This window comes from Arachis stenosperma, chromosome 3, assembly GCF_014773155.1.
Source record: "Arachis stenosperma cultivar V10309 chromosome 3, arast.V10309.gnm1.PFL2, whole genome shotgun sequence".
In the NCBI taxonomy this organism is placed as follows: domain Eukaryota; kingdom Viridiplantae; phylum Streptophyta; class Magnoliopsida; order Fabales; family Fabaceae; genus Arachis; species Arachis stenosperma.
The window spans coordinates 60,813,910-60,828,429 of NC_080379.1; the positions used below are offsets into that span (position 1 = coordinate 60,813,910).

General features: G+C 36.4%; 1 protein-coding gene across 1 annotated transcript; it reads right to left on the minus strand.

The window, feature by feature from the left end:
- Nucleotides 1-12,711: 12,711 nt before the first annotated feature.
- Nucleotides 12,712-13,440, minus strand: LOC130970381 (auxin-responsive protein SAUR76-like). Its single transcript, XM_057896453.1, has one exon. The coding sequence runs from the start codon at nt 13,414-13,416 to the stop codon at nt 12,997-12,999; it is 420 nt and encodes a 139-aa protein (XP_057752436.1). The 5' UTR covers nt 13,417-13,440; the 3' UTR covers nt 12,712-12,996.
- Between the last annotated feature and the right edge of the window lie 1,080 nt (nt 13,441-14,520).

Below are 14,520 nucleotides of genomic sequence, written 5' to 3' on the forward strand. Positions count from 1 at the left end.
AATAAAATAATTAAATAGAATAAGAAAAGAGAGGGAGAATTTTCGAAATTAATTTTGAAAAAGGGGTTAGTAATTTTCGAAAATTAGAGATAAAATGTAATTAAAATTAAAACATGAAACAATTAGTTAATTAAAAAGAATTTTTGAAAAAGGGGTGAGATATTTTCGAAAATTAGAGAAGAAAGAGTAGTTAGGTGGTTTTGAAAAAGATAAGAAACAAACAAAAAGTTAGTTAGTTAATTGAAAAAAAGATTTTAAAATCAAATTTGAAAAAGATAATAAGATAAGAAGTTAGATAAGATATTTTGAAATCAAATTTTGAAAAAGATAAAATTTTGAGAAGGATAAGATAAAAAGATAAGATAAAAAATTTTAATAAAAAGATATTTTGAAAAAGATTTAATTTTTAAAATGACTTGACTAACAAGAAACTACAAGATAAGATTCTAGAACTTAAAGATTGAACCTTTCTTAACAAGAAAGTAACAAACTTCAAATTTTTGAACCAATCACATTAATTGTTAGCTAATTTTTCAAAAATTAGATGTAAAGATAAGAAAAAGATTTTGAAAATAATTTGAAAAATATTTTTGAAATTTTCGAAAATTATAAAAAAAATGAAAAAGATATGATTTTTGAAAAAGATTTTAAAAAGATAAGATTTTTAAAATTTGAAATTTGGAGGGAAATAAGGAAAAGATATTTTTTGATTTTTGAATTTTTAAAGATGAGAGAGAGAAACAACAAAAATTACTCAATGCATGAAATTTTTAGATCAAAACAATGAATGCATGCAAGAATGCTATGAATGTCAAGATGAACACCAAGAACACTTTGAAGATCATGATGAACATCAAGAACATATTTTTGAAAAATTTTTAATGCAAAGAAAATACGCAAGACACCAAACTTAGAAATCTTTAATGCATGGACTCTAACAAACGAAAAATGCATATGAAAAACAACAAACAACACAAAACAAGAAATCATCAAGATCAAACAAGAAGACTTGTCAAGAACAACTTGAAGATCATGAAGAACATTATGAATGCATGGAATTTCGAAAAATGCAAGAAAAATTTTTTTAAAGCATGCAATTGACACCAAACTTAAAACATGATACAAGACAAGAAACACAAAATATTTTTGGTTTTTATGATTTTATTAATTTTTTTTTGGATTTTTATTAATTTTTTTTTCAAAAATGTTCTTTAGAAAAACGAAAATAAAAAAAATATTTTTGAAAGATTTTTGAAAACTTTTTGAAAAGAAAATTACCTAATCTGAGCAACAAGATGAACCGTCAGTTGTCCATACTCGAACAATCCCCGGCAACGGCGCCAAAAACTTGGTGGACGAAATTGTGATCCATATTCTTTTGTATTTGTATAAAATCATTATTATGGCACCAGTTGAATTCACAACTCCGTTCAACTAACCAGCAAGTGTACTGGGTCGTCCAAGTAATAAACCTTACGTGAGTAAGGGTCGATCCCACAGAGATTGTTGGTATGAAGCAAGCTATGGTCATCTTGTAAATCCCAGTCAGGAGGATAAAATTATGGAATTTAGAAAATCAAATATAAAAAGAAAATAAAAAGGGATAGAAATACTTATGTAAATCAAGAGTGGGAATTTCAGATAGGCGTATGGAGATGCTGTGCTCCTCTTGAAACTCTACTTCACTACTCACTCTTCCAATCCTTCTTACTCCTTTCCATGGCAAGCTGTATGTAGGGCATCACTATCATCAATGGCTACTTTTAATCCTCTCGGGAAAATGGTCCTATGCGCTGTCACTGCACGGCTAATCGTCTGGAGGCATCACCCTTGGTTGATAGCTACATCCCATCCTCTTAGTGAAAATGGTCCAAATGCTCTGTCACAGCACGGCTAATCATCTGTCGGTTCTCAATCAGGTTGGAGTAGAATCCATTGATTCTTTTGCGTCTGTCACTAACGCCCAGCCTTCAGGAGTTTGAAGCTCGTCACAGTCATTCAATACCGGAATCCTACTCGGAATACCACAGACAAGGTTAGACTTTCCGGATTCCCATGATCCTACTTGAAATACCACAGACAAGGTTAGACTTTCCGGATCCCCATGAATGCCGCCATCTATCTAGCTTATACCACGAAGATTCTGTTGGGGAATCTAAGAGATATGCGCCCGGCCTAAGGTAGAACGGAAGTGGTTGTCAGTCACGCGCGTTCATAGGTGAGAATGATGATGAGTGTCACGGATCATCACATTCATCAAGGTGTTGTGCAACGTATATCTTAGAATAAGAATAAAAGAGAATTGAATAGAAAGTAATAGTAATTGTATTGAAACTTGAGGTACAGCAGAGCTCCACACCCTTAATCTATGGTGTGCAGAAACTTCACTGTTGAAAATACATAAGAAAAGGTTCAGGCATGGCCGAATGGCCAGCCCCCATGGTCTAAGGACTAGGCATCCAGAGATGTCTAATACACTAGTAAAAAGTCCTATTTATAATAAACTAGCTATTAGGGTTTACATGAGTAAGTAATTGATGCATAAATCCACTTCCGGGGCCCACTTGGTGTATGTTTGGGCTGAGCTTGATCTATCCACGAGCTGAGGCTTTACTTGGAGTTGAACTCTGAGTTATGACGTGTTTTGGGCGTTCAACTCCGGATCATGACGTTTTTCTGGCGTTTAACTCCAGACAGCAGCATGTACTTGGCGTTCAACGCCAAGTTACGTCATCAATTTCCGAATAAAGTATGGACTATTATATATTGCTGGAAAGCCCTGGATGTCTACTTTCCAACGCCATTGAGATCGCGCCAATTGGAGTTCTGTAGCTCTAGAAAATCCATTTTGAGTGCAGGGAGGTCAGATTCCAACAGCATCAGCAGTCCTTTTGTCAGCCTTTTTCAGAGTTTTGCTCAAGTCCCTCAATTTCAGCCAGAATTTACCTGAAATCACAGAAAAACACACAAACTCATAGTAAAGTCCAGAAATGTGAATTTAACATAAAAACTAATGAAAACATCCCTAAAAAATAATGCCAAAAAGCGTATAAATTATCCGCTCATCAGGTAACACTTTGGGAGGGCCTTGCAGATGCGGCCAATCATTAGGTCGAGCAATACTTTTTTGCTTCAAAAGCAACTCTTTAAAAGCGTTGCTTTTCTTGAAAATGAACAATGCATTAGAGGTGTGCCTAAGACAACACTTTCGTCATGTTGTCTTTGCTCTCATGTTTCAACTACTGTTGAAATGTGTTGCCTATTTGCTAGAAAATTCAACACTTTAACGGGTTGCTTACAAATTTTAATTTGCAATTTTGGAAGTGTTGTCCATTAGTTTGAATATTCAACCCATACATGTGTTGTCTACTATTCAGAATATATAACTTATTCCAGAAGAAACCTTTCAGAAAATTTTGAACAAGAAATTGAAGACATGGCCGAACCACAAGAAGAGGTAAAAAGGTTCTTGGTGACTTTACCATGCCTACCTCTGACTTTTTTGGCAGAAGTATCTCTGTACCTGCCATTGGAGCTAACAACTTTGAGCTTAAGCCTCAGTTAGTCTCTCTTCTGCAACAGAATTACAAGTTTCATGGACTTCCACTGGAAGATCCACATCAGTTCTTAGCTGAATTCTCGTAAATTTGTGAAACTGTTAAGACCAATGGAGTAAATCCTGAGGTCTACAAACTTATGCTCTTTTCTTTTGCTGTAAGAGATAGAGCTAAGATATGGTTAGATTCTCAACCAAAAGAGAGCTTAGACTCTTGGAAAAAGCTGGTTAATACTTTCCTGGCTAAATTCTTTCCCACTCAAAGGATGAGCAAAATCAGAGTGGAAGTTCAAACCTTTAGACAAAGAGAAGGTGAATCTCTCTATGAAGCTTGGAAAAGATACAAGCAACTGATCAGGAGATGTCCTCCTGACATGCTCTCAGAATGGTCTATCATAGGAGTTTTCTATAATGGTCTGTCTGAGATGTCCAAAATATCATTAGATAGCTCTACAGGTGGATCACTCCACTTGAAGAAAACGCATGCAGAAGCAAGAGAGCTCATTGAGATGGTTACAAACAACCGATTCATGTACACTTCTGAAAGAAACTCTGTAAGTAATGAGGCCCCTCAGAAGAAAGAAGATCTTGAAGTTGATACTCTGAATGCCATCTTCGCTTAGAACAAGATCTTGACCCAATAGGCCAATATGATCTCTCAGCATTTAACTGAAATGCAAGCTACAACTGGCAGTACTCAGGAAGCTTCTTCTGAAATAGAAGCTTATGATCCTAATCAAACTACCATGGAGGAGGTAAATTATATGGGAGAACCTTATGGAAACACCTATAACCCTTTATGGAGGAATCATCCTAACGTTTCATGGAAGGATCAACAGAAGCCTCAGCAAGGCTTCAATAAGAAACAAAGTGGAAGGAATCAGAATAGGTTCAACAACAGATCACCATTCCCATCTTCTGAAAGGAATATGGAGACTCCTAAGTAGAGCCTTTCTGACCTAGTCACCCTAGTCTGCAGCCTCTGATCTCTAAGACCACTCATAGTTTCATCACTAAAACAAGGTCCTCCATCAGAAATTTGGAGGTACAGGTTGGTCAAATGAGCAGGAGGATCCCTGAGACCCCTCCTGACACTCTTCCTGGTAACACTGAAATAAACCCAAGAGAAGAGTGCAAGGCCATCACCACTGAGACAGAGGCCGAATCTAGAGAGACTGGGAAGGTATTGAACGCCAGTGAGGAAGACCTCACTGGGCATTCAACCCCCATAATGGCTAAGAGCCTGGCATTGAACGCCAATGAGGAAGCCCTCATTGGGTGTTCAACGCCCAACCTAGCAGCAAGCCTGGCACTGAACGCTAGTGAGGAACCCCTCACTGGGCATTCAACGCCCAAACAGACAGCAAAGTAGGCGCTGAACGCCAGTGAGGAACCTCTCACTGGGCGTTCAACGCCCCAACAGACAGGGAAGCTGGTGTTGAACGCCAGCCAGGACATCCCTGCTGAGCATTCAACGCCCAAAATGGTAAGGGAACTGGCGTTTAACACCAATAAGGGTAGACAACATGGGCGTTCAACGCCTAAAGAACCATCAGAGTTGGCGTTGAACGCCAGTAAAGGCACACCCTCTGAATGCTCAATACCCACTCAAGAAATTCCTATACAATAACTAAAGGAAGCCAAGGCTCATATAGAGACCATAGAGGTTTCTTTGCATGCACTTCTGTAATGCATGAGTTCTAATGAATACTCATCCTCTGATGAGGATGAAGAGACTAGGGAAGAGCAAGTTGCTCGGTACCTAGGAGCTCTCATGAAGCTGAATGCCAAGCTATTTGGTATAAAGCCTTTGGAGGAAGAACCTCTATTGCTTTCCAAAGAACTCAATGCTTTGGTTCAGCAGAAGCTACTTCAGAAGCTTCCAGATCCTTGACGCTTCTTGATTCCTTGCACCATAGGCACCATGACCTTTGAGAAGGCTCTGTGTGACCTAGGGTCAAGCATAAACCTTATGCCACTCTCTGTAATGAAGAAGTTGGGAATTTTTGAGGTACAAGCTGGAAATATCTCACTGGAGATGGCAGACAAGTCAATAAAGAAGCCATATGGCTTAGTAGAGGATGTCTTGGTAAAGATTGAAGACCACTACATCCCTGCAAACTTCATAGTCTTAGATATTAGAGAGGATGAGAATGACTCTATCATTCTCGGAAGACCTTTTCTAGCTACTGCAAATGCCATGATTAATGTGGCAAAAGGATAAATGGTTTCCCAACTAGGAGAGGACTATATCTTGTTTAAAATGTCCAATCCCAATTCTCCTTCTAATAAGAAAGAGACAATGGTACAACACCTGGTGTTCCAACCATCTCTTTTAGTTCAGAGCTTTACTGAGCCCCCAAACACCAATTCTAAGTTTGGTGTTGGGTAGCCATCAACAATCTATAAAACCAAAAGTACTAAGAAGAAAGTACCTAAAGGCTGGAAGGACAAGAAAATCCCCACTGAAGGCCTCTCACCTGGCATGAGATTATCTTCACCAAGAAACCAGTCCTACCACATACAGTGAGTCATGTCCTGTTTCTAGAGCAGGTGGAGCTCATTCATGAGAAGACAGAAAGAAAGTTCACTGTAAGGGGTGAAATTCTAAGCCCATACTCACCTCCGTAAGGAGCTAACCGTCAAGCTAGTGATGTTAAAGAAGCACTTGTTGAGAGGCAACCCAACCTTACTTAATTATTTCTATTTTCTTTCATTTTTTTCTTTAAAGTTTTTTTTAGGTTCATGATCATGTGAAGCAGTAAGAACAGAGACAGAAAGGATCAGCAGTGAAAACAGAACACTCTAGATGGAGTGTTGTTGGTGTTGAATTCCAGCCAGGGAGCAGACCCTGGGCATTCAAATGCCAGTGCAGAGGACAGAGAATCTGAATTTTCTAGCCTCTCAGGACCAGTGGGTCCCACAGCATCTTTACCTACGCCACTTCTTCCGTCTTTCTTTCACACTTTCCTATACACACTTCCCTATAAACCCTAGCCCAATCACATCCATATCACTTCCCTAAAACCATCATAAATCCCACCAATGCCCACCCATTTCAAAATCAAAATTTCCTCCTAATTACCCACCCTTTGCCGAAAAAAATAGAAAGAAAGAAAGAAAAAGCAAGCAGAAAAAGCCAATAGCCCTTAAAACCAAAAGGCAAGGGTAAAAAGGATCCAAGGCTTTGAGCATCAATGGATAGGAGGGCCCAAGGAAATAAAATCCAGGCCTAAGCGGCTAAATCAAGCTGTCCCTAACCATGTGCTTGTGGCATGCAGGTCCAAGTGAAAAGCTTGAGACTGAGTGGTTAAAGTCGTAATCCAAAGCAAAAAGAGTGCGCTTAAGAGCTCTGGACACCTCTAATTGGGGACTTTAGCAAAGGTAAGTCACAATCTGAAAAGGTTCACCCAGTTATGTGTCTGTGGCATTTATGTATCTGGTGGTAATACTGGAAAACAAAGTACTTAGGGCCACGGCCAAGACTCATAAAAGTAGTTGTGTTCAAGAATCAACATATTTAACTAGGAGAATCAATAACACTATTTGAAATTCTAAGTTCCTAGAGATGCCAATCATTCTAAACTTCAAAGGAAAAAGTGAGATGCCAAAACTGTTCAGAAGCAAAAAGCTACAAGTCCCGCTCATCTAATTAGAATTAATATTCATTGATATTTTGGAATTTATAGTATATTCTCTTCTTTTTATCCTATTTGATTTTCAGTTGCTTGGGGACAAGCAACAATTTAAGTTTGGTGTTGTGATGAGCGGATAATTTATACGCTTTTTGGCATTGTTTTTAGGTAGTTTTTAGTATGATCTAGTTACTTTTAGGGATGTTTTCATTAGTTTTTATGTTAAATTCACATTTCTGGACTTTACTAGGAGTTTGTGTGTTTTTCTATGATTTCAGGTAAATTCTGGCTGAAATTGAGGGACCTGAGCAAAACTCTGAAAGCAAGGCTGACAAAGGACTGCTGATGCTGTTGGATTCTGACCTCCCTGCACTCGAAATAGATTTTCTGGAGCTACAAAACTCTGAATTTCGCGCTCTCAACGGCGTTGGAAAGTAGACATCCAGAGCTTTCCAGAAATTTATAATAGTCCATACTTTATTCGGGAATTGACGACGTAAACTGGCGCTCAACGCCAGTTCCATGTTGCTGTCTGGAGTCAAACGCCAGAAACACGTCACGACCCAGAGTTGAACGCCCAAAACACGTTACAACTTGGCGTTCAACTCCAAAAGAAGCCTCAGCTCGTGGATAGATCAAGCTCAGCCCAAACATACACCAAGTGGGCCCTGGAAGTGGATTTATGCATCAATTACTTACTTCTGTAAACCCTAGTAGCTAGTTTATTATAAATAGGACTTTTTACTAATGTATTAGTCATCTTTTGGCCATTTGGTCTTTTGATCATTCAGGGGGCTGGCCATTCGGCCATGCCTGAACCTTCATCACTTATGTATTTTCAACGGTGGAGTTTCTACACACCATAGATTAAGGGTGTGGAGCTCTGCTGTACCTCAAGTTTTAATGCAATTACTACTATTTTCTATTCAATTCTCTTTATTCCTATTCTAAGATATTCGTTTCACTTAAACTTGATGAATGTGATGATCCGTGACACTCATCATCATTCTCACCTATGAACGCGCGTGACTAACAACCACTTTCGTTCTACCTTAGACCGGGCGCATATCTCTTGGATTCCTTAATCAGAATCTTCGTGGTATAAGCTAGAATTGATGGCGGCATTCATGAGAATCCGGAAAGTCTAAACCTTGTCTGTGGTATTCCGAGTAGGATTCTGGGATTGAATGACTGTGACGAGCTTCAAACTCCTGAAGGTTGGGTGTTAGTGACAGACGCAAAAGAATCAAGGGATTCTATTCCAACCTGATTGAGAACCGACAGATGATTAGCCGTGCTGTGACAGAGCATTTGGACCTTTTTCACTGAGAGGATGGGATGTAGCCATTGACAACGGTGATGCCCTACATACAGCTTGCCATGGAAAGGAGTAAGAAGGATTGAAGGAAGGCAGTAGGAAAGCAGAGATCCAAAAGGGACAATTCATCTCCATGCACTTATCTGAAATTCCCACCATTAATTTACATAAGTATTTCTATCTTATTTTATTTATCTTTTAATTATCTAATCTCCCATAACCATATGGATAAGCCTAACTGAGATTTACAAGATGACCATAGCTTGCTTCATACCAACAATCTTCGTGGGATCGACCCTTACTCACGTAAGGTATTACTTGGATGACCCAGTGCACTTGCTGGTTAGTTGTGCGAAGTTGTGAACCATGGCATTGACACCAAGTTTTTGGCGCCATTGCCAGGGAAAGAAAAAGCAATGAATTTTACAAAATGCAATAAGATATGAATCACAATTTCGTGCACCAACTGGAAAGCATCAAACTGCCAACTTGATTATACATCTCTTAGACGGTTAATCCACGACTTCGTTGGGGACTTCTCGAGACACCAATTCAGCCGAGGTATGGGAAGATTAGGGTCTCTGTGGTAGAGGCTAGAACCAAGGCACAACATCCTCTAATCCGGAAGATTCGACCCTGTCTGTGGTGTTTTGAGTAGGATCACCAAAGAGAATGAACTACAGGAGCTTCACCCCCGTTCAGATTGGATGACCGCTGACACGGCGTTTGATCTGAAGCAAAGGAGATTGGCGACCGCGGCCGTACGACGTTGATCACATACAGCCTGCCATAGAAGAAATCATTCACAATTGAAGAAGACGGTAAGACCAGAGTTAATCCAGAAAGACAAAGCATCGCCAATCCTCAACCATCTTCTTATTCTTATTCTCAAACGTTGTAATTCCATCTTCCAAATCAAACCAACTCTTCTATCCGCCTGACTAAGACTTGCAAGATAACCATAGGTTGCTTCAAACCACAATCCTTGTGAGATCGACCCTGACTTGCTCAGGTATTACTTGGATGACCCAGTGCACTTGCTGATACAGTTGTACAAAGTGTGGGGATTCGTGCACCACACACCAAGGCAGGGGCGTGCCACGCCCTATAAAGATCAAGCAAGGCGTGCCACGAGCAATACAATGTATGCTACGCATGAAGAGGAGCACGGTCCTTGGGAGCATGCCAAGCAGAGGCATGCCATGCCTAGAATGGGGATTGCCACGCCCTAGCCAAACCAAGAATGGGCCTGCCACGTGAGATGCAGGGCGTGCCACTCCCTGTCTGAAACAAAGGGGGTGTGCCACGAGCCAGAATGGGCGTGCCACACTTAGCTCCAAAAACTTAGCCTAGTATGCCTCTAGTGTTGAATTCTCCAAGGCCTGGCTTCAAATATTTGATTTCAATTGAAGATTGAAAAAGATTCTGTAGTTAATTAATTTTGAATTTGATTTAATTCTGCTTTTGAATTATAGGATGAATTATAGGATTTGAATTAATTAAAGCTTATCTTAATTATTCTGATTAAGATAAGATTAGGTTTTAAGATTTGGATTAGAGGAAACCTAGGTATAAATAAGGAATTACATTCACAGCCATAAGCTCGTTCCTTCATAACAGTTTCATTGTTAATTTTGCACCCACCATGAGTCACTAAACCTTTGTTAAAGGGTTAATTAGGAGCTCTGTTCATGTTTCGATGGTTTATTAGTCTAAGTTTTCGTTTGTTTTAAAACTTTGCATTAATTTATTTCATGATTGAGTATTTTGTTCTTCATCACTAAAGGATTAGTAGCATCAAATGCTAATTCCATTTTGGATTTGTTTACTGATTCGACAGAACTAATGTTCAAATTGTGCTTGAAAACTCTTTCACATGACTTTTTAAATCGACTAGACATAGTGGTTTTCTAAGTGTGCGACACAATATATAATTTTAAATTATCCTAGTTTTGAATATGTGCATATAATTTGGATTAGGACAATTCTTGAAATTATGTTTTCTCATAAGATTCAATAAGACAGGACTAGTTTGGATACGTTACATATATATAATCCGACCTAGGCACTACTTTTGAATATTATGAGGAACTGAATCGGATTTTGCACTTAATCTTTTCAATTAATCTATTGACCAAGACATTGGCAATTTGTTAATTGAGAAGAAACCAAGAAGCCGAGACATTGAAAATCGGTTACTTAAGATTCGTCGTGAACAGAGATAGATTTGCAATCTTTAGAATTAGGTTAACAAAATTTGATTCTCCTAAGAACATGAACATCTCCGAAACCCTAGACACTCTCTACCATTGATTTCTCTCAATTTAACAATTACTGTCTCCGAAGTATTTAACTTTCAAGATTCCAGCATTCAAGCATTCTAGGATTTTTCAATATTCTTCAATCCAGGTTCTATTGATCTAATTAGTAATTTAATTTGATATTTGCGTGTTCAATCTTTTAATTTTCTTGGAAATGATATTCACTCACCGAAGTATTACTTAAACGACTCAGTACACTTGTCAGTATTCGTGAGCTTCACTTTTCGCTCATCATATAACAGAAAAAGTATAGCCAAAACTCAATACAACAACTGTCGTAACAAAAGCGTGGCGATTGATATTTTTTAGTCACGCTTGTTAAATATGACTATAAAAAGAGCAGTCGTTGGACATATTTCTTGTAGTATTGCCATGCTGCAGGAGCATGGCCACGTCCTACGTTAGTGCCAAGCCACGTCCTACGTTAGTGCCAAACTTTAAAAGCATGGTCATATCCTATTATATTAGCACACGGGGAAAGCATTGCTGCATGATTACCTAAATTTCTAAGTTTGAAAAGTATGGCAATAGGTCTCTAAAATCTAACGATACAGTTGTAAATAAAGAAGGCGTAACATTTTAAGAAACCATTTTAAAAGATCGAAGGATGAGAAAATAAATAAAAATAACAAATAAGCATATCACTTGTGGAAGCAATGAACAAGAAAAAACTAGCTACTTACACTGCTTAAAAAATTTTACATTTATGAATTCCAGTGATGAACTCCAACCTGAGAAACCTCCCCTCTCCTATCCCAGTTTAAAATCTATATATACTACACCAATGATTTGACAAATAGATTATCAAAAAAACTTCTTATATTAATTATCAATTCCACTAGCTAACTAATAAAAAATCTAATCAACAACCCAACAAATATTTTTAAATTACATTTTATATTAATTAATTATCATTAATTAATAATTATTTAAATTTTATTTTTTTTAAAAAAATATAAAATTAATAATTATTAATTATAATTGTTTAAAGTTATCTGATTAAAAGTTATTTATCTATATTTTTTCATTAATTATATAAAAGAATACACAACAACGTTGTTACACTTTTGAACTTTTGATTAATAATCCGGTAGTAATTAATGAACAAGAAGGATTAATAGGATTATGTTAGGTAACCAATCATTTTTTTTAATAATATGAACAACAATTAATTAAATTAAAATATATTATATCTCCAAATTACCCACCTAAATCTTAATATTAGAATAATCATCCGCATACCAAGTGAAATGAACATTTGATATATCCATTGTTCATATTATTTAATATTTTTATTATCTACCTATATTTTTTCATATATTAATAAATCCTGGTAGCTGATTGGGAATGTAATGAATTTTAAATTATGATCCAGGATTCATTTCACCGTTGTAATATATTGCAGCAACAATACGTGCGTACAAGTTATACTTTTTCCACAACAATAATCGAACACACAAATATAAAATATTAACTTAATTATTCCAAAGTTGAAATCAAGGATATAATCATTGAAAGTAATAAAGTTACTTAGCTCGCTCAACTCGCACAACCAATAAACAAACATATATCCATCTCACAAATTACTTTAACAAATAACTAAAGGTGCCTACTCATATAAAAAATAAAAGTGGGTAGAGAATCCAGAGAAAATAAAAATAAAAAACGTGTGTTGTGGGTCTTATCAATTAAAAGTGTTTAAATAAAATATAGTTGCAGACTTACAGGTATGTTGATACGGTAACATTTTTACTTCTCGAGTTCTTCTCATCAGTAACACTAGTTAATAAACAAGATGCAATAACATGAAACTGCAAGCATAATAAAGTTACAGCCATGAAATTAAATGACAGAAGTAATATACCAAATATGGTTTTAAATTGCGCCACAAGCAAAACTGTGGGCGCCCTGCCATGCAAAACGAAATCATACTAGGCGATAACGAAAAATAGATATTAAATTAGCTATTCATATATAATACATAATACATATTAAAATACAAAATAACATTAAAAATAAATTAAACACTACATGTATTTATACAAAATACATGTTAACTAATATTTTTGTGTGCAATTGACATTTTTATACAGCTATATATAATTTTAGTAGCCGTAAATGCTGCAATGTCCTGAGAAATTAAAGATGAATAAATTCAAAACCGGGCTAGCAAGTATAGAATTCGACGAGCTCGTCGAGTGACTCAGGTTGAGGATCAGCGTTTTCTAGCATCCAAAGCAGGTGCTCGAACAGCACGACCTCGCATGCCACGTGGACAGTGTCCTCCTCCACGACGACGAAGTTGTTGTCGTCGTAGGACTCACGTGATCTATCCACGAGCTCTCGGAAAAGTGGATGCTCCACCACGTCCGGCCTCACCAAGTATCTCCGCAACGTCTTCCCCACATACACTGGCTGGAAATCGGCTTCCGACACGGAGGATTGTTCGTTGTTAGCTACGGCGCTCACGGTGGCGCTGCAACGGCTCTGCTTATTGGTGGTGGTGGTGGTGGTGATGTTGCCGAATGAGTTCCATTTCTTGAGCACTGACTTGAGCTTCATTAGTTTTCCTCCACCTTTGGCCATGAGAGAGAGAGAGGTGTGAAAATGGTTGTAACGAAGAGTGAGAAATTAAAGGGGGGAGGGAACGTTCCGTTGGTATATAAGGACGAGGTAGGAGAAGGGCAAAATGGTAAATGGGGTGTGATTGAGAAAGTGGCCAGAAGGAGATGTGCTTTTTGGCGTTTGGACTTTGGTTGGTGTGAAGTGTGAACCGTCCTTTTGTTGAAGTGTTCCTGCGTTTTTTTTTGTCTACTTCTTCCTTGCTTAGCTTTATTATTATTATTATTATTATTATTATTATTATTATTATTATTATTATTATGAACAATGCCAGGGTCAGTAATATTTGTGATTGGTAGTCATCAACTAGTTATTAATGATGATTTGATGGTGTGAGATTGGTGTGAGATTTCATTCAATACTTCACCTTTTTTTGCTAGTTACATGTTGGTCAAAATACAATAAAATTGCCAACCCTAAACTTTTTCTATTATTATTGTTTTCTTTATTATTCAAAAGATTTTGACAACAAGGAGAGGAAGTACATATATATTGATAATAATTTTATAATAAAAATATTATATGTATATAAAAAATTAGTTATTAAATTATTTATTATACATTTAGTATATAAATATATTATTTAATTTATTTTAATATATTATATATATATATATATATATATATAATATATATATATGGTTAAATAATTTTTATGTATATATCTTATGATTATTGTTATAATTATATTTTATTATTGTAAAATATGATTAGTCTTTAAAATATTTAATTAACAAATTAAAATAGTAAAATAGTAATTTAGATAATAGCATATAATCTAGAATTTAACTTTTTTAGATGTCATATTTTAAAAAAATTGAATAATTTTTTTTTATAATATAGTCGAAATGTCTCTCCTTTTGTATATCACTAAATATTTATCTAAAAATTTCTTTCTTATATAATTAGAAGTAGTTGACTCTTAATTATATTTATAGTTGAAAAAAATTTTTTAATTTGAGAAGTAATTATCATAACCAACATCTAATATGAAATTCTCAAATTAAAAACTAAAAATTGAATAAAAAATTATTATAAAATTAAACTAAATAATCTAATGAAGACAAA